This window comes from Atractosteus spatula, chromosome 6, assembly GCF_055471065.1.
Source record: "Atractosteus spatula isolate fAtrSpa1 chromosome 6, fAtrSpa1.hap1, whole genome shotgun sequence".
Lineage (NCBI taxonomy): Eukaryota > Metazoa > Chordata > Actinopteri > Semionotiformes > Lepisosteidae > Atractosteus > Atractosteus spatula.
In genome coordinates, this window is record NC_142711.1 from 59586862 (window position 1) to 59608101 (window position 21240).

Consider the following 21240-nt stretch of genomic DNA (forward strand, 5'->3'; position numbering starts at 1 on the left):
TGGTATTGGGTACCATGGAATTATGAATCAATTTCTTAGAATGTTTGCATTTCATGTTCTCCTGGGAAGAGACTTTCAAAGAATTACAGGTCCCAATAAAACACTAGCAGCAATAGATGGACTTTGACTTAAGATTTTAATGAGCTTCTTATAATATAAGTTTGCAAATATTCCCTTAGTCAATGAATGGTGTGTATTTATAACTCAATGAAAGCAGACTACTGTACTTATCGATAATTTTTCAGCTGTTTGTGTACTATGGACAATCACAAGGATGGTGTGATTCCACTAATTCTCACCAATCAAAAAAAAATGATTGACATAAACAAGAAGGTCAACAAAAACTGAAAGGGCTATATAAAGTTAATACCTGACAAAATTATATATAATCATGAATTTGCTGTGCGTCCCTCTACTGTATATCATAATTTAAGGGGTCAATGTTTTCACAGGCCTTAAATGCATGTCAGGTGTCACTGTTTCTATACTAAGAATATTAATACCAAATCAAAAGAGAATGACTATAACAGCTCTTTCCATGCAAATGGTTAGTGAAATCACTGTGCAGAAATCATTGCCTTGACCACACACTGATTAACGTTTTTTTTTTAACCTGGACTTTTAATTAAACCTGTTTTTAAATCCTGATAAAAAACACTCATAATTTTGGCTCTGCAATTAAAAAAATGCCATGTCAACTGTGAGCAATGTACACATTATTAATAATTCAGACATAAAGCCTTGGTTGATATGTAATTATATTTGTTGAGCTTTTCTTGGGATACAGTGCTTCTGTGGAAATAGGTGGGTATTCGTGGTCATAAGAGTAAAATATTGACGTATATATGTTACTCAGTATTTAATCAGTATAAATCATTTTTTTTAATGTCAGCAGCTTTCAAAAACAGGTTTCCAATTGCTGGACAACCGACAACCTTGTAGGTTCTACTGACAACCTTATATATTCTTCTCGCAGTCTCAATCGTTTAATGTGTTAAAATTTTGTGCCCATTGTCTTTGAGATAAGATACAGCTACCTTTTTGTTTTTTTTTCTGATTTTTGGAATACTGCTACGGAATACAAAAATTATACACTCAGCCAGATGTGGCTCTGCTGTGAAAAGCAGTTTTCCTCTGGCCGAAAAACTGGTGTTTCGTACCAGGCTTGTAGACTGTTTCTTGCAGATAGCACATTGATTTGGTTTAATCTGGACCTTAGTTTTACATTTTTTTTTATCTGAGACATCAACAATTCTTTGCTTTGAAAACGGCGACATACAAATAAACCTAAAGAAAGAAACCCTTGTAAATTTTATTTATGGCATAATTTTATAGAGTCTGAAACACCTGGGTTACATTTGATTTGGGTCTTCTGCAAACATGCGTGTGCCTGAATTGCATTTAAATAAAATGCAGATAATTTTCAAACATGCTTCACTGCATTTCAGTCCCTTAAACTTCCCACTGTTTTTCAAAATGTCCTTGAAGACACATATTTTAATAGAACAAATATATACTGGGATGCTTTAGAGGCACAGCATGTGTAATTGTCCCTGATTGTAAATTATGTAATACAACCAATTAACCTTTTGGAGTAATGGTATAGGTGTTTGTAATGTACAAAATGTTAAAGCTCAGGTCCTTTAATTGCACTACTCTACCAATTCCCTGCCTGAGGAATAGCAGACAGTTTGACATCATATGTGGCAAAAAATGTTCCCTTGTGAGATAGTAAAGATGATGTCTGACAGATGTTTTTCCGGGCTTAAATTCTAAATCTTTTCGGCATTTCCATTTTGTAGCTTCTGCAGCGTTTCCTAATCTTCCTGTTTTTATATCATCTGCAAATGTTCTTAGTTCTAATCTTCTAACAATACCAGAATCTAGATTATTGATGTAAAAAAAAAGAAGAAAATTGATCCTAATACAACACAGTGGTACTCTACTAATGACATCACCCACATCTGAACATTCATCATACTGTACATTTGCATCTTTATCCACTAACCATTTCTTAATTGAAACACATGCATTTCCTTGAATGCCTGCCACCTACAGTGCAAGACATGACATGCAAATGTGTTTGTTCAGTCAACAGCTGGATCTTAACCCTGTCAAAGCTTTTTTTGAACCAGCTAGGCAGATATGTACATCAACGTTAACCACTGTCAAAATAATATTAGTGATCCTAAAGTTTCTATCCAATTTGTTGGCTGAAACTTCACAGAGATGAGTGTATGGCACCATTATCATGTTTGTGTTTGAGACAAGGTGGACACTCCAGGTATAGTCAAAGGAGTCTGTTATAAATGTACTTTGTGATCTCTATACCACGTGTGACTTAAAGATTAACATCTAAAATATACCTTTCCTGTATATTTTTGTATTCTTCTGACATGAACATGAATTTGCCTGTTTTAAGTATTTTGCTTTTTTATCAGTCATATCAAAGTGTAACAAAAAAAAACAGTCTGAAAAACCTATTCTGTAACATCAAAGTTAGTCAACATGTAGTCAACATATGACTACAAAATACCTTCTCTTTGTGTTATCAGCGGTTTACAAAAGTAATGCAAAATTATTTTCTGGAGCAATTGGAAACCTGAAATTTTGGAAAGAAACAGAGACTTCTCTGTAAGCAAGATGCTATGAATCTCTTTTGTTGTGTTGTTGTGTTGTCCCTTTTGTTCTGTTCTGCTACACAGTTGATTTTTGTTTGAACCCTTGTGTATGTGTTACGGTTATGAAAATTCCGATGGCACTGTGTCTCTGCCTTATTTGAAAGAACAACTGTTAGTCACGTTGCACCAAACTATTTCTAGTTACTTAGTGATCTTCCATAGCACCATACTCCCTTGTCCACAGAGTAACTACTATACTTTAATAATGATAGTCTTACTACTGTCTAATTGGAACACAATTAATAAAGTGCCATGTTCACCAACACTCTTGTGTATACTGTAAAATAGCCATATACAGATGAGAAGGGAAGGCATTGTTAATTTAGAACCCACCCCATGGATGTCACATTGTTTAATAAGCGCAGCAACCTGACCAATGAAGACCTGCTACCGTAGGTCAGAGTGAGTCAAAGGGAAATGAAGGAATGAATGGAAACAAAGAAAATAGAAGCTCTGTATCACATAAAACAAGCTGTCTAGTTCCTATTTTCTAGCATACGTGAATATGTAGTAATTGCATTTTTAACCCAGTTAGAAATATTTTTATACCATGGGAAGATCCAGTTTTATGTTGTGCCTATCCTATATTTATTGATAGTATTTAGCAAAATTTAATGTTGTTACCAAATGTTAAATGCACAGATGTAAGTTAGTCTGTAATATAATGTAAAAGAGATGCACAGCCTCTGAAACCATTAGTATTCTAAAGCTCAAAATAGATTTTACCACATCTGTGACATGTACTGTACTACATCATTCTACGCATTATGTGTGCAGACACCCATATATGCATGTGTATACTGTATATATCAATGTATATAGTGATGCACAAATAAATGCAACACTCAGGTCTGATGGATTTAATTTTAAGATGAGATATCTGACAAAATTATGGCAAATGTGAAAAAAACTACAGCTCAAAGTTCTTGTTTTCAGATGAAACTGTGTCAAAATGAAGATATTTAAAAGTTAATCTCAATTGTGACATCCCAGAAAAAAAAACACTGTATACAGGTAATGCCGATGTATTGATCTGATCAGACTCTGGACAGAACACTTTATGATGTTCTGCTTCTTTCCAGTGCTTCTGACGCTAGCTAGCAAATTATGGCCAAGCATGGTTAATGGAATTGATGAATCGGTCACCAGGTCAGGAGAAAAACCTTAGGAATTGTGATTCCTAGCACCATATGGTCTTGGATTATCCAACTGGAAATTTTAGAACCAAGTTGGTTTGTAAATTGGAAAAACTGTTGGTTCGGTGACTTCAGCACCAACTGCTTTTCTGTCTTTAAGATGATTTCTCCCCACATCATCACTCTTCCTCCACCTCGTAGGTTGGTTTGAACAGCGCAACATTAACCATAATGCTCACCACAATATCTCCACACAAGTTGTCTTCCTGCCTTCTTCTTGACAGGCTTGTCAAGGGCAAAACATTCATGATTGGCAAATAGCACCTTCCATTTCCCAGTCTCCAGGTGTTCTCTGATCCATAGAATGTCCATCGCCCAATGTTACTCCTGAATAACCTTTGAAGATGTATTTTTCATGGAGATGGCAAGCTACTCTTATTCCACTTATTTCTTTTTGGAATTTCTTGTGCATTAGCCACTGCATCTAAAAACACTTAAGCTAATGAATCTGGGATGGACGAGCCAGCTTCCTGGTTGTGGTCACATCTTTCACCGTTAGTGTGTTAATTAAAATCATGGATATTTACTGTACATTTGCTCATTTTGCAGTTTTTTGTGATCAAATTTACATTGTGCCTGTTTTAACTGAACCACTTTATTTTTATGAAGTCACATGGCTCAAACTCAATGTTCTGTTATCCTGAGGAGCCATACTGCTAAAAGGATCACAAAATCTTTTGCTTCCTATTTGAAACTCCGATAAGATTTACTTTGCCCAACAACCTAGATATTGTGTTTTTGTTGTGCATCAGTATATACACACACCAGAAAATTATAGTTCTGTTTCTGTTTTGCATTTCCTCTAATATGTTGCTGATTCTTTTACTTTTTCCTTAAATTAATGAAAACATTAAGAAAATGAGACATATATTTCGTTACATTGTTTCAATATTAATTGTTTGAAGCCATATATTTTATGCATTTCTGTCACTTAGTGGCAAGTTGGCATTGTTCTGTTTTTATTTTAATCTTTATTCTGAATATTTTATGTAATATATGATTTGCTATGCCATTTTTTCATAAAATTTAAACAAAAACTAAACTGTGTTGGCCAATGTGGTCCTATTTGTTACAATGCTACGTTATTGTACTGTTGTGACAATAAATCTGGAATTCTAAAAATCAAAGAGTTTTTTTATTTGCTGTTTTAAATATTATAAAGGGCAAATTTCAGAATGCAAATTCATAAAGGGTTTGTTTTGTGTGCTCCAGAGAGGTTTCCTTGCAATGTAATTAACATTATGGGAATATTGTTTGCATAAATAACACAGTATACTACAGTATGTGTATATACAGGAAAAGTATATATTTATAACAGTACTCTTTGGGATGTTCTGGATTCACTGATGAATACATGAGCCAGAGGACACAGTTTTCTTCTTTCTACCCATCCTTGTAACCTTTATTAACTTGCTTCACCAAATCAACTTTTCTCATGGTTTTTCTCTGCTTTGTTACACACCCATTTTACATAAACCAAAATCCACTTGTAATTCCTCATTCTAATGCAATTGAACATGCAACACCACTCGCAAAATGGTCAACTCTTTACATAGAGTCAACTGTGTCTGAGAGTCTGTCCTCATAGTCTAGAGAAAGATCCATTTTCACTGCAGGCTTCGTAGGCCGCCTACTACAATGTTACACAGATTTATTTTTTTACATCAAATACAAAATTCAATAAAAGAACAAAGCCATGTCCCCAAATCACCCTTGTGCCCCTAGATTTCCTGTCAAGGACCCATAAAATAAAATAAAACCAGTAATACAACTATTGGTCCTGCAGAGGAACTTCAGTCCTTTACTGCACATACTCCCCACTTCCGCATCATGACTCAATGCAGGAGAAGGTTTCTGACCAATGATGTCAAAGTACATTGACATTTATTCATTTGGACTGACACTTTAATCCAAAGGGACTTCCAATCGCATCAGGTCAAGATGCAAAGCGTACAGGTGGCAGTGGCATAAAGCAACAATAAAAAGACAGTGAATAGCGCTGCATCTCTGCCCAGGATGATGGACAGTGCTGAATAATTTCAGTGGTGCTTGACAGATAGGAAGTAGTGACGTAAGAGCACAGACATAAGTGAGGGTTAATTGCAAGCCTCTGGGGTTAGGAATATCCGGAAGAAATGAGTTTTGAGTTTCTTCCAGAAGACGGTGAGTGAGTCCAGTCCTTTAGGAACCCTGTAGGCAGGCTCCAAGGGTTCGAATATACACTAGGATCCACTGATGCCAGAGGAGGGAATGCAAAGATTCCCAATGAATTTCCAGCATCTTGTTATTATTCATTCAGACCAACCAGATATGTCACCAAAGTGTCACCTCCTCTGGATACTCCAAAAACGCACGTCAAACGGTGCCCACAACACCTCCAGATAAAGCTTATCTAGCGGCATCTGACCAGGTGACTGAGGTCAGTAGCCTATTTCCCACAGCATTGTGTAAGAATGCGAATCAGACAATAATCTCCATGTTGTCTGAACTCACTGCCATCTCCCAATCCTCTAACCGGCAGGAACCATCTCGTTGAATTCCGCGTTGTGTCCTCAACCCCCCCGGAGCCCCAGAACAACAGCAACCGCCCCCCCTCCCCCCTCCCTCCCTGCTCTTTCTCTCCTTTCTACAATCTGTACTTTCCCTCTCTGCCCCTGTTTCTGGTCAGGATTCCAGCCTAGTGCACCCGTGGTCCCAGTCTGTCTTCATTGTTTTGTCTCTCCCAGTCCTCCTTTCCACTATCTCCATAGGGGTCCCCTCACCCAGTCCCTGTGGGTACAGGCACTCAGTGTTAGTCTGGCCCTGGGACCCTTGTTGACAGCTTTCACTGCAACAGTATCCTGGCAGCAACAGCAATGATTTCCCAACTGCCCCCACGTTTAGCACCCCTGTGGCCTCAGTAGAGGCCCCTTTCAAGAGTATGGCCCTTCTGTTTGCCCCCGGGGTCCGTCTTTTTAACCATACTATGTGGGGGTCCTAACAGAATCCCTGTTCGGCCAGTTGTAGCAAATCTACCTCAAACTCAATGAGTGAGGAAGAGAGGTCAACAGCTGGGCCAGGACCATCAGAGGTTTATTTTCTCTTGGTGAGAGCCTGTCCCTTTCACACTTAGTGAAATTAATTTTTCAGTTTTAATCTGCCCAATTGAACAAATACGTATTCTGTCATCCCACTGGCCTTTTTGTCCACCACAGCTATGATAGTATTAATTTTCTAGCTGGGTTAGGTGGAGCGATGGGGCGTAAAGTACCTAACTCAATGGTATCACAGCCATAGCTGGGAGTCCCCTGACTAAATTCATAATGCCAAAAATCATAAGAATTTAAAAAAAAATTTGAGGAGGAAAAATACACTGACTCCTGACAAAAATATCTGTATCTAAGGTTTCATTATTCCCACAAGAAAAGCACACTAACACGTTTTTATTTTCGTTCTTTGTCCCTTCAGTGAAGAAAGCGGGATATGATTTGATACGGTACTTCAAGAGGCCCAGCTACTGTGCAAACCTGTACCTGCCTTCACTGCAGAAGAAAAGGGGGGAGAGTCTGAGAGGAAGCAGGACGCTGGACCAGAGAAGTAAAGCAAAGAAGCTACAGCACATCTCCCTCAGAGGAAGCAAATGAGACTGAAATGGGAAATAGGCAGCAGAATATGTGCCTCATATTACCTATAGCTGTGTGCTTAGGAGGGTGTGTCTCCATGGCTTTTATTTTTCGGTAGTTGTCAGTAATTGTCCATTCCTCTTCTTTTCCCACCCTACTGTGGAAATATTCAAAGCGCTGCAAAACGTTTGGCTTCTTCGATTGTTGCTGACTAGCTCAAAAGCTATTATTGCACAAATGAGTGGAAAGTGCAATGTGTTTTGTCCTTTCTATCTAAATTCCTTACGTTAATATGCTGGCCTATTGACACTTGGGAATATCATTTAGAAGTTCAGGAATACAAATTTATTTATTTAAAGCATGACTGAAATTTCCTTCAGGTTTCAGAATCATATTTTAATTTTTACATCCATAACATACCCAGATACTTTTTCTTTAGGTTAGCATTTTTTTCATTTTTTCCAGATTCCATAAACAAGATTAAGGAAGCAAAACGACACACGCTGGCTATCACAAATATGAGGAAACATGGAAGTCTTTCTATGTACACACATCAAATTTCAAACCTAATATGTAATGCGTTTGTTTTGTCTACAAGATGTTTATTTCTACCCATCAAAATATAGTACTCATCAATTGCCCTTTATGGGTTAAATTGTTGTATAAAACAGGATAAAAAAAAATAATAAAATACTGCTTTGCTTTAGAGAATTAAAGTTATTAATCATCTCAAAAAGACTGCAATAGGAGAGTGTGGCTGGTGTGATACTTGAGCCTGGTCCTGTGACATGATCCCTAGGAAATCTGATCGCATAAAATTGTCCCAAGACAGGGGTGGGGGTCTGCCTGTTAGTGCCTGAGGACACGCTGCGTGAAGAAGGCTTGGGACTGGGGAATCCCTGAGAGACAGCAATCGAAAGCTGGTAGGGCACACACGTTTAGCCCCATGCTCGTCCATCTTTAGCCATCAAAGCTCTTTCTACTGTAGAGACTTTATACTGCAACCCTAGTCAAGGAGCATCCCTGTGTCTTCTGACTTCCATTCCCACTTAGTTTTTAACTACTTAGGTGTATTTAAACATCCTTTTCTTAATTGTAACACTTCTATAATTAATGAGGAAGTAATTGATGCACAGAATATTTCTAAATACATGACATTTTTATTTATAATTAATGCCATTCTGTTTACGTTTCACAATAGCTCTCCTGTTTGATTGAGTTCCAGTGCCGTCCTGCAGTTTAATTATTTTTAATGTGATCAGTGTTGTTTGCGGCACTGTTTTTGGCATTCCTGTCACTCAGGACTTTCCGAAGCTTCCTAATTCATGCAAGCTTTTTTTTTTTCTTTTCTGCAACAAAATGAATCTGCAGGGCTTTTTGCATACAGGGGCGCTTTAAGAGTCAGCTGTAGTTACAGCTATAAGCATTGGTGGGATTGTCTGTACATTTAATTGAAGTTGTTTTGTACAGTAATGAGAAATTTAAGTAAATGGGTACCAAATGTGAGAGGAAGTTGCACAAAATACACTCCAATATATTTTAAGTAAGTCAGGTATGATATAAATAAAACATGTCATTTAAAGAGCTACTTTTATCAGAAACTGTCAGGTATCCTTTGTCAAAGCTGGTCTAATTCTTTCCTTCTGTTTCTTCTTCTTCCATATAAATGACGCGTTTCTCTTCTTTCATCAGTTTCACACCTAGAAAAATAAAAAATATATATAATTTATAATAACTCTGGATCTGGAAATGAATTTTAAACAGAAAAACACTTTATTTCAGAGTTTTCACACTTTATCTGACATTTTTCACTCTCTGAACTAATTCTTTGAATCACACCACAAATATACCACTATACTGTATCTTAATCAAACCCTGGGCAATTCACCAGTAATTCCCTTTTACGACGTTAAACAATGTCCTAAACCTAATTTAATGAGAAACAATGACATTCAAAAATCAGATGCTTTGTGAATGTTGGAATATTTTAGGTATGATAATTTTGACTTAACTAGCTTTGTTAAGGCCATACGATACGAAGGCCTGGCCATACAGCAAGGAGCCTCGAACCCAATTCAGGGTGGGGAGTGACCAAGAGGCAGCAGCGAATGTGGAAATGGGGTGGACGAGGGACACATGTGTGCATTACATACAGTATGCTGTGCATACTGTTGCTAATTTCGGTAATGATTATGATTTGGAACAGATGGGTGAGACTGACTTTCTGTTGTTATCCCACCCAAACATCTGTTGACTTTCATTTCATTCCTTTTTATTCTGACATTATTCCACATGCAGTTCAAGAATGCGCATCCAGTGAAAACTACACCAAACAGAACACAAACACCTTTCCTTAACGTCTGCATTCCATCAGCATTGTAAAATAAGCCTTATCTTAAGGATTACCTCATCACAAGGTGCATCTGAAGATAAGCTTAACAAGGACATCTGATTAAAAAATGAGCAGGGATTGAGAAGGGATGGGATTGCACAGGACACATACATTTGGGTGTAATTGTTTTGAAGAATACAATTATGTAAATCCAGAAAAAAACAGACAAGATAGAAATGCATATAATTTATGTGCCTCAAAATATTATTATACCAAAATACATCTGTTTTTAACATATGTAAAAATGTCTTCCTATTTTATGAAAAACAAAAATCACAGACATTTGTTGCAGCTAAATTTTTACCCAGAAGGCCATGAGTGAAAATAATTTCATCTCAGAAAAGTCCTGTTTTACGGCACTTTGAAATGTCTGAATTTTGTAAATGTTGTGAAGTAATAGAGTTATCCAAAACAGAAGGTTAGGTTACAGACAGAATCATAGAATTTAACGTGAGTTATGTTAAAACAATTCACTAGCATACTGCAAGATGGAAATTTACTAATAGAATCTCACTTAGACTATTGTAAACAACCTAGTTTATTTAATGTTAAAATGCTATTAGTGGATATATATACAGTATGCTGCTCTGGAATCAATCCACAGAAGAATGACAAAGTACATTCTCTGTCTCAAAAGAATGTCCTGTCGCTAGAGGCTTAAAGAAAATTTTAAAGTCTTGTACAGAGACGTCTTTTGGCTGAATGACTTGAAACCTGTGATGAAAATTATTACAGTTGGGCTCATTTTTGTTTTATAAGTGGGCTTCACATTTTTTTGGGGAATTCCGATTTTATTCATTTTCATCTAACTTTTATCTTCCACTGAGGTTGTAATTTCAACAACAGAACCCCAATACGCATACTGTATAAGAATGTAAAAGTACTGTATGTCTTGCTAGGCTACCATTGCAATTTACTGGCTTGGGGGTTTTATTGGTGTTAGTTGATCAGCTGTAGAAAATTGAGGAACAAATTAATTTATCTTATGCACCACTGGAAATTCATGACCACAGGGATGGAAATTCTCGGTAGGCACTGCCCAGTCCAGACTGATGAGCAGCAGATGAGAGTTTTACCTGGGATTAAGGGTGGGATGTAAAGAACAGGTGTGTCTTTCCTCCGTGGTTTTTTATGCTCCTGTTCATGCTGCTGGGTGTCCAGGTGCTTTTCACTCTGTGTTTTTCCTACATCCATCTCACAGTCATCTATCAGCTCTTCCGAAAGGTCTGACAGGGGATCTGTAAGAAAGGGTTTGTTAAACCTCAACGCTGTTCTATTTAAAATAGAAAGTTGTGTACTGTACTCCAAAGATGTGAAGATTGTTTTTTCTTAACTAAATTTGATAAAATAAGGTTTTGGACATATATGCAATATATATTTAAAACATAGAAATATATCACTGGTAACAGGTTTAAAGAAATTTTAAATACAATATACTGTATACTGTAACTGTCACGATAATAGACTTGTGTGTGTGTAAAAGGCTTTTTTCAACACAGCCAAGATGCATTTATTAAAAATGTATGATGTAAGAATAATAATTAATAAGGTGTGATTGTGGTTGTTTAACACAAGCTTTGAAGAGTCTTTGAAGTATCGCAAAATGATTGTGTGAATTCTATGCAGAGGGAAGTGTACTCAGCAATTCAAAGACCCACAACCTCGGTTTACGTCTTAAATTACCATGACAATGCATGAGAATAATGGCATAAGAAGGGAGTTATTAAACTCCAGAAAACGTTGTTTTATGAGAAATGAAGATTCCTCATCTTAATTCAGAGATGAAAATACACAGGAGCAGCAAGTTACCAAACTATTTACTGTTCAGAAGCCTACGAGTGTTAATGACATAGTCTAACAATGTCCTCAGTCAGGCGTCTATGAGATAGACAAAACAAGATGTGGTGAATTGCTCTGTTCATTTGTAATCTTAGAGTTTTAGCAGTAATAGTAATACATACACACGTTTTTGCCTTCTCGTTAATCCTGTATGTATAAATTCTATGCAATGGCACTCCTTTTAACTAGTAGCAGTATTTTTGCAACCTGCTCATTCACTAGACACTAAATTAGCACACCCTAATGAAACGTAAATGATTAAATCCAATCAAATTCAATAGCTAAAACCAGAACCTTTTCCATATATAAGTATAAAGAAAGGAGTAAACATTAAATACAAGAAGGAAAGCACTGGGATTAACATGGATGTTAATTCAGTGCCAGGTTTAGGATTCACTGAGGCATGCAACAGTAACCAATGTGGAAAATATGCCCAAATTATAGTCAGCCTGCAAAAGAAGATGATGCACCAATTAAATTGAGTAGGTTATATGTTCTGTGGGAGATGGTAGAACACAAAGGCATTGATTGTTTTAAGAAAGAATGACAGTAAAAGCGCTGCAGCTCCACGCAGCAGGATTAGTAAGTACATTTCTACTTTGTAATACCCTAAGAGGACGGAAGTGTACAAGAACATACCGTACCAAGTGCTACAGTGAATGAAAGCCTCTTCAAGCACTTTAAGTCTCCAGCCCTTAAGAAATCCACTTGAGTCATACATCTTCAGGTAAAGATGACACACACCACGATAGCTTTTTCCATTTTAGCGTTTTATAAACTTTGATCTCCGTTTAGTAGCTACAGGATAGGTATGTCATTGAGCCTGTCTGTTCAGTTTGAAGACACTCAATTTGTGAGTATGACTGGAAGTTCCTTTTTTGGATTCAAAATGTATTGGAAGCTTTTAATGAATATCAATCACAAATTCTGAACATTTTTACAAGATCAAAGCTTCTGAATTCCCCCTCAGCCACATTGCCTGGTCTTGCACAATGTATAGCATCTTCCCCCTGTACAAACGTTCTGGCAAGTGTTCAGGTCATACCTGCAGCTAGGTATGATAATGGTTAGGTACTGTAGCGTTCAGCTTAATGAACAGCTGATGCTTAAGGTTGCACGTGCTGAAAGAAGACCCCCCTTGATGTTTCAGGGCAGCAATATGTTTTCAATACAATGGTGGCCAAAGGAAAAGATATTGGTGCTCTGGAATCAGTTCAAAGAAGAGCAACCAGACACATTTGGGGGTCTACGACACGCTAAGACAATGCGTTGGCAGTGAAAAGTTCTTTTCAGAGAGGGGTCTTCAGCTGACAGAGGGCTGTCATCATCAGAGTGATGCTGTTCCATGTCTCCAGATGCAGTAGTCAGGCAGCGACAGTGTGGAGGAAGCAAGAGCAGGTAGGTACTGTATCAGTGCCTGGCAGGGCTCCTATGGACAGGGGAAAAGGTGTGCACTGGTTCCACTGATGCAGACAGGTGGCAGCCCAGGGCAAAGGGGGGAAGACAGACAAAGAATGGACAGCACTAGGGGATTGCAGAAGTGCTGGAACTCCACAGAGGCGTTGTGTCGGCAGGACAGGACAAGAAAGAAGAGGAAGCGAGGCGGAGAAGTGAGAAATCACTCCATCTGTCAAATTCGGGGGGGGGACCCTAGGAAGAAGAGATTACAGAAGGGCAGATGGACTTTATGAAGGACATCAGGGTTAACATTGATACCCTTGCTCAAAGAATTTGGAGATTTAGGACCTTTTACCTTCTCATCGGAAGAATAGAAATTCGGAGTCTTGAGAAATACGTTCTTACGTGATTTGCAGCATTTGCTCCCCAAAAATGTAAAATAGCATTCACACAGAAATACAGACAGATGAATGAATAATGTGCATGAGTAATAAAATGCATCAGTAATGAAATTAACATTTATGAAAGCGATTTCAAAACACATTTTACTCAACAGGATAAACTTTCAACATACTGTATACTAAAAGACCTTAAAACTAATATCTTTTTTTTGTTTTTTTAATGGCTCTAGGCACATTTTATTATGTTAAAGCAGTTAAATGTCATTTAAAATAAAGGAAATGACCGGTGCAAATACTGTACATAATCAAACAAGCTGCTTTAAACAAGATTATAAAGATATTTTAATCAGCATGTCATCATCTGTTGTCATGTATTTACTACACATCGACGATATGCTGTAATGTTTTGTGGATTATCCATATGTTTGGTGTTTGGTGTATGTACAGTATGATATCAAATATATTAGCTTTCCTATGAAATGAAATTACCCCTCTGATTTAGACATTTTCCTGTTTTCTATGACTAAAACTACTAGAATAAGATCTACCAGTATTCTCCTAGTCTGCAAGTTACTGTAAAAGAAATACACTTTTTACTTTTATCAGAACAGGAGTCCTATCTGTTCTCTCTTATAATATTCTTTAGTATGTAAATTATTACATATTACATATTCTGTTGCAAAAGTCTGTTAAATCCCTCCCTGAATTTCTTTGGTAAAGTTCTTATAAACTATGCTGCACCATGCGTTGTATTTCTGATATTCTGAAATTTTTAAAAGTTGTTTATTATAAACATTCCAGAACAATTTTAACTAGTTAACAGTAGTTTATCTATGCTCTGTCTAACAAGGTTCATTATAAAACATATTGGTTTGGAGCTCAAGATGATCATTTGTTTTCTAAAATAAAAGTATAAAATAGTTGCACAAAAGTTAAGTATAGTGCAATTCTGAACAAAAAGTACAAATGCCCAAGTACAATAAGTAATTTCTCAGCAGGGCTAGGTGTAAAGTAATTTTGTTAATAATGTGTGTCATCAGCACATTTATGATTTCCTCCAGGGCACCAAGTTATCAAATAACCAAATTGTACGGGTAGTTTCCTCACATCTTTAGGTTTGCTGGCCCAGGAGATTAAAAACCTGGCAATGTGCACAAAATGAGCTGAGCTGAAGCTTAGGTAGTGCTATGCTTCCAGTGCGTTCAGTACTCACAGAACTGATCCTGGCCATTCAGACTGTTTTCTGTAGCCTTGGGTGTGGGTCTCACACACTCAGTGGACATCTTCCGAGACAGTCTGTTCACCAGCAAAGGACGGGAAATGTTTTAAATCCTGAAGCTGTTCACCTGTACTCACAACAGGGTAACATTCATTCCATGTGGTTCCACCACAAAAAAAAATCTATTGAAGGTTAAACAGTATACAGTATATCTCAGTTTTCTTAGATGAAGCATATTTTTTCAGAACAAAAACCTGAGAAAAGCAGGACAATAAAAAAAACAGATGCAGTAGTTCTTTTAATATACAATATTAGCCTGGGATTCTACATGCAGGATAATTTTAAATACATTTTAAATAAACATGATAAACAATGGTGTAATACAAATATTTATTTAATTTAATTTAACATTTACTTTACCATTGTGATGTTACTTTTATTTAAATATAAAATGACAAAATTAAGTTTTCTTTGATTTATTATACAAAAAACTCACACGTTCTTCCTAATCCAAACAAAATCTAATACTAAAAGATATTTCTATAAATTTTAAATTGCTATAAAGATTCACAAATGACCTACAATTCTGCATAATCTAATCAAATCTATTTCTTGTATTGTGCAGTTGTGAACTTTTTACAATTTCAGTCATTATTTAATACACCTTCCATTATAACAGTAAAACAAGTATCTGTGAAATAATTCATTTGCAAGACAAACCGACTATAACACATGCACATTCACATACAACATATACTGTACAAATATTTTAAGTTAGCTGGAAAGGTAAGATAACCATCAAATCTACCATAAGCGCAAGAAAGCATTGCAAAACTTTAGAAAGTTATTTGGTTATAGCCTACCTGCAGGGAGAGAAGAGCTATCTAGAGTGTTAAGACAGCTCTCACAAGAAAGAGCTGATTTTGTGTTCTGGAGGACGGCAGCCTTTATTACATCATCATTAGCAGTTATTGTCATGACAACCCTTTTACCCATCAACCTTATTCCATTGTCAGACAGATGGTGTTCTACAACTGTATACGTAACCATATTATCATCTTTTAACATACAAAGTTTATTTAAATCATTTGATATGACCTTCTTTAAAACGTTTTATCAAATTAGGTTTGTGTGGTGCTCATAATGTATGCATTTCATGTTGGTTTTTGTTCTTCAAATTACTTAATTTGATAAGATAATACACAATCATTTAACTAACATAATGCTGTGCTGTCTAATTGACTAATAATGACAAATTTTTATGCTGATATTTAAATATGCGCAGAATTCTGTCTGTGTGTATAGACAGGTTATGATTGATCTAAATTCTGCTTTTATTCAGTTTTTAACTGTGAGCATGAATTAAATAAAGTCAAAGTCTAATGCTATCTCTTATTTCTGCAATGCATACTGTAATCATTTCATATCGGTTTAATCACGTGTGTTTTCTCAGTTTGGTAAAGTAACTGTCAGAAGTTTTTTTTCACCGAAAATGTTGAGGAATTGCAAAGCAATTAATGTATTTTGCAATTGTAGCTTATTAACATGTACTGTAGTCAATTGGGCTCTATTTGTATCTATTGGAGTCTGATTTTAATAGCATTTTTCCTGTGCCATTCACACTGCACATCAATTGAGTCTGCAAAATCATTAAGTGAGACAGAGTACTGTAACAGATGCAGGAATCCTTCTGACAGATGGTCCTGTGTAAACCTACACCATATTCAGGCACGTTTGTGCGGCTCTGGTGACAGGCCCTTGACTCTGCTGTAATGTTGTATAGTGAAAACTGAGCATGCCATGCAGAATATTAAGATAACACGTTTGAAGGCAAGAAAATAAAAAGCAGGATATGCTAGATTCCTGATATGGTCTGTTGTTTTACAAAATGTCTGAATTACTGTGGACTTTAAAATGCAGGCTATTAATTCAGTAATAACCTTGTTTGTCTAAATCTTTTTTTTTTCTATTTTAGGCGTAAAGTATTATAATCCATATGTACAGACTGCTCAGTACCATAGTATTGTGGAATTGTGCGTCATTTTGAAGACACCTGGAAAGGGATTGTAAGACATCTTTCTATAGGGAAATTTATTACGTTGTATAACGTCTTTACGTCATACATCGGGATAATTCTGGAATGCCAGGGTTTATCGGCTGTGAATAATGTGGCAGCACTTTGGAGTAAGGGACACTGCAAAACTGTATTACTAATGTCGCGCACTACCTGAAGTGATCAAGCTTATTCAGAATGAGAACAACACAGAGCAATCACCCCATCAAAGGGAGATCCATGGAAATCTGTGTCACTCATCACTGTGCATTAACCTGGTCGCCATTGTGCTCTATGGACCTTTCCGAACACGGATGGACAGATGTTAACACAGTTGGAGACTATACAGTATATCAAGCATTCTCAGGATACCCTTTATCCCAACATACATGCTGAAGATATGGCAGAAGACTACTGTACATTGACACTGATCATTTGGTGCCCTGGAGGAATGGCATTCTGAGGTTCCCAAAGCATATTCCCCCTTTACGTCAAGACAACTAGACAGCCGAGCAAGGATACACCTTTCTAAAGTAACAGACCAGCCATCCTGTGACAGGGACTTCGATCTCTTTAGAGAATGTTGGTTGGAGAGAACAGGTTCAGCGTAACATTGAAAATGCTACCTAACCTCCTGTTTCAGCACTCGCAAGTACAGTATCATATTTATGTAGGAGGAGATAGCTTAAGCAATGTCATTGATCATGACGAGACATATTAGAAGCCAGTCCATGGCAGGGCACTCACAGACACAAACGCACACGCACTTTCCCAGAAGCCATTATGTCACAGCACACATGGCAACACGGGCAGAATATACAAACCTGAACCCAGGAATAACACGTTAACAAGAAACTAAATTGGTTTTATGTATTGCGCTAAAGAACAGTTTCATCATCATCATCATCACCACCACTCTTATTATATAACTTTTCTTTTCACTTAATACATAAAAGAAGAATAGCATGTCGATGAAAAAAATACAACTCATCTTAACTCTGTTCCACAACAGTAAGAAGAGATTATTCTGAGGGTTTTGCACCTACCCGAGCACAAGGCAAAATTTAAAAAAAATCTCATTTTCATATTTTCACTTCTTCTTACAGATCCCTGCCCATTCCCAACTTTTACTCCTCATTTGCACACATTTCAATAGAGTTTGCATGGCCGGGGCTCGACAGAGTGCTAATTTGATAGCAGGCACAGAAAGCCGGGCGGATGCGATTCCCGCCGCAAGGCTCGGGCCCCCTGTTCTTGCACGTTCTCGGACTGTTTCAGCCGCATCACAGCCGTGCTGCAGGCCCAGTGCAGTTTGCACCTATCGAGGCGTCACCCCCCTTTAAAATGGCCAAACGGGGTTCGTATTGAGAGCGACCTTTTGCGAAGGGACCCGTAGAAGAGAAAAGCCCGAGAAGCTCTGATCCAGATCATCACACATTACGTGTGATATTGCGTCTTGACACTTTTTGCCTTGCTTTCTAGGTGCATCTCCCCTGCAAGGGAATCATCCCTGCTGAGAGGGGGACTTGTGTGCTGATGTTTCCCCCACCGGTGTAAGCCTGTTTTTTGTGAAACAGTAAGTTGAGGTTACCTGCCTCAGCCACCAGTTTGCGTGACTGATTCTGATGTTGGAGATTTGAAGATTATGCCCTACCAATCTCTGATAGCAATTTATCTAATGCTTTACCATTATCTGTGTCGTAAGTGGAAGAAACGTAACGGGATTCCTTGCAAAAGTAATTGCATATACAGTAGATCCAGCCAATACATCTACAGTACCTGCAAAGGAACAAGTAACAGGTTTATTCCATGCTGAAAAAAGAAGAAAGAGAACACAACGTTTCGGCCGTGGAGCCTTCTTCAGGTGTCAGGTGTCACCTGTTCTCTTTCTTCTTTTTTCAGCATGGAATAAACCTATTACTTGTTCCTCTGCAGCCTATGCATGCTGACACAGCTACCCACCTACAGTACCTGTACTTCTACATAAAATGAAACACTAAAGAGAAACCATATAGAGAGATAACCTTTCAGTCAAAGCAGATTTGTGCTTGGGATCTCTTTACGATATTATATTCATGCTAAAAGTTACTTATGAATGGGACAGACGACCTTTTTTTTTACTTCAAGATGAACTCCTTCTTAAAAAAGTTTGAGCTTTTGTGATTGAACACTTCTCAAAAGGAAATGATATGGGTAGGTTGTTAAAAGCCTGTCAAACAATAATATTTAACATAATTCAAAAGCATGATTTCTTTTTAAATTATAAAACATTATAGGAAAACATTGTCTGCATTGTTCTAGGAGGACAGTACCCTTGTTGGGTTTCCATGGTAATATCTAGAGTTTTTTTCCCAGCTTTTATACTAATGTAAATGCTAGACCCTTTTTTAGTAGTATATTTAGTGATATATTGTCTGCACAACTCTTCATTACTCAGTTCATTTAAAAGTGAAGATACTTCAATGCTGAGCTGCCTAGCAGACATGTAGCAGTGCACATTTGTAAAGACTATTGCTCATATTCTCCTGATGCATTAAAACAATCTTAAGGGCTTTTAGTAGGCTATGAATACATTTACATAAAACCGGGAAATTAAGAGCTGAACAGATTTGTAGGGCAGTATTCATTCAGACACTGCATAAGAGTACCGTGATTTCCCTGAAGGAGGTGAAATACAATGTACAGATGTCCTTTTCTTGTACAGACCCCATAAATCATACGTCACAGTAATTGACTGTTGGTTACCTAATGCTAGAAACCATCCTGATTGACCTGGCCCAGTGCCTTTTCAGGGATCATATCCAATTCTTCTGATAAGCTTACAAAAACTTCAGCTTGTCAAACTTTTGGATTGTTGACTTGATAAAGCAGACATAGCTGTCCTACAGCTTCTAATTTGGTCCTTTTGCATATATTCATATTATATTAATGCAGTATAACATACTATATTAATCAACATATGAATTTATTTTACTATGTAACAATTAATTGATATTATTAATATATTAATACGTGTCATTCGCATTAAGATATACATTGATATTAATAATATATTGATTGGCATTAATATTAATCACTTATTGTTAATTTATATTATGACTGATATCATATTGAAGTTATATTAATGTAATATCATATTAATCAACGTTAATGAGAAGTTCATTGTGACTTCCTTCCCTCAGCTCCTCTACCCTACCTGAAGCACATGACCCTAAATTTGGATTTTGATTCACATCAAACTTCGTTGGTAATTATTTTTAAGCATCAAGCTTGATGGGGAGATGTTTAAGAGCAGCATTCAGCGGACCAGGAAACACACACTTATGAGTGCAAAGTACCCATCTGACATCCTTATTTGTACATCAATCGCCAGCACACCTGCACTTTGACGACTGTGTTGGTTTAAGTCTTTGTAAGTCTTAATTAGCCTGAAGGGTTATGTGAAGTCTCTGCTGATCTTTCTTTGTTTGCTTTTCATTGGACCAGCACTGCCTGGACAATCAGCATCTATTTTTGTCAGGGAAACCTTTTTTAAAACATTTTATTTAAATAAGTTAAACCAAATAAATGCCTTACAATGATACAGAAGGTCTGTATTGTGTGTGGCAGTTCCAATAACTGTTAACGTTTTTTTTCATATGTATTACAATTAGCAACATCACCTTTGTTATTTTCTATCATATAGTCCAAAACCTTCCCAGCTTTTAATTGTGAGCAAATGTACTGTACGTGATGTACATGAAATTTTGAATGTTGTTTTAATCTAGAATCAACCACAATTAAGGAAGACAAATGTCAAACCAAAAGTGACGAACGCAGATCGCTGAATTAGACTTTAATTTGCTCTGTATTCCAGATGTTTGCTAGTGTCTTCGGGAATCTACATTCTCTACTGTGCGCCTCCAATGAACGCATTCGGTCCCAGCGTAGGTTTAGCCCCACAGCCTAGATGTTGCCAGTTCAAACCTGGGGCATGTCTTCTCAGATTGTACTGGCACGCAGAGCCAGCAAGGGTTTTCTCAGCTTTCAGTGAGACAAAAACTCCTGTGTCGTGCCGGGTACCTGCAGGCTTTCTGTAATGTCCGTGAGAGGTGTTGACCAACGTTCTGCAAGCTGTGATGATGGCAGCTTGTCATAAGATGAACGGCTCTGGCAGGTGGAAGAGGAGAACACCCACATGCCCTCCCACTCATTTCTGGAAGGCTGAGCCTTACAGTGCAAGATTCTCAATTCCCAATCAGGTACGGTATCCCTGTAATTAAGTTTAACTGTTGAACAAGTGGGTGCCTTGGTGGCGCTGTGGTTAGCATTTCTGCCACGCAGAGATGAGGCCCAGGGTCCAATTCCAGACCTGGGGTGTTACCTGCATGGAGTTTGTGTGTTCTCCTTGTGTTTGCATAGATTTCCTCCAAATAGTCCGGTTTCCTCCCACAGTCCAAAGACATACCGGTAGGTTAAC

The 21240-nt window shown here is 37.3% G+C and overlaps 2 protein-coding genes across 2 annotated transcripts in view; one reads left to right on the forward strand and one right to left on the reverse strand.

Moving 5' to 3' along the window:
* LOC148833099 (dual specificity calcium/calmodulin-dependent 3',5'-cyclic nucleotide phosphodiesterase 1C-like) overlaps positions 1 to 7500 on the forward strand; it is a 199908-nt gene extending 192408 nt beyond the window's left edge. The window contains exon 17 of the mRNA XM_088919132.1: positions 7325 to 7500. Within this exon, the coding sequence (XP_088775258.1) occupies positions 7325 to 7500 (176 nt within the window). The remainder of the gene's footprint in view (positions 1 to 7324) is intronic.
* Positions 7501 to 9108: 1608 nt separating this feature from the next.
* On the reverse strand, positions 9109 to 14792 carry ppp1r17 (protein phosphatase 1 regulatory subunit 17). The gene is made up of 3 exons (XM_088919079.1): positions 14723 to 14792; positions 10948 to 11109; positions 9109 to 9179 (listed from the first exon to the last, which is right to left on the reverse strand). Exons 1-3 carry the CDS (start codon positions 14790 to 14792, stop codon positions 9109 to 9111), a joined length of 303 nt encoding a protein of 100 aa, XP_088775205.1.
* Positions 14793 to 21240: the final 6448 nt, after the last annotated feature.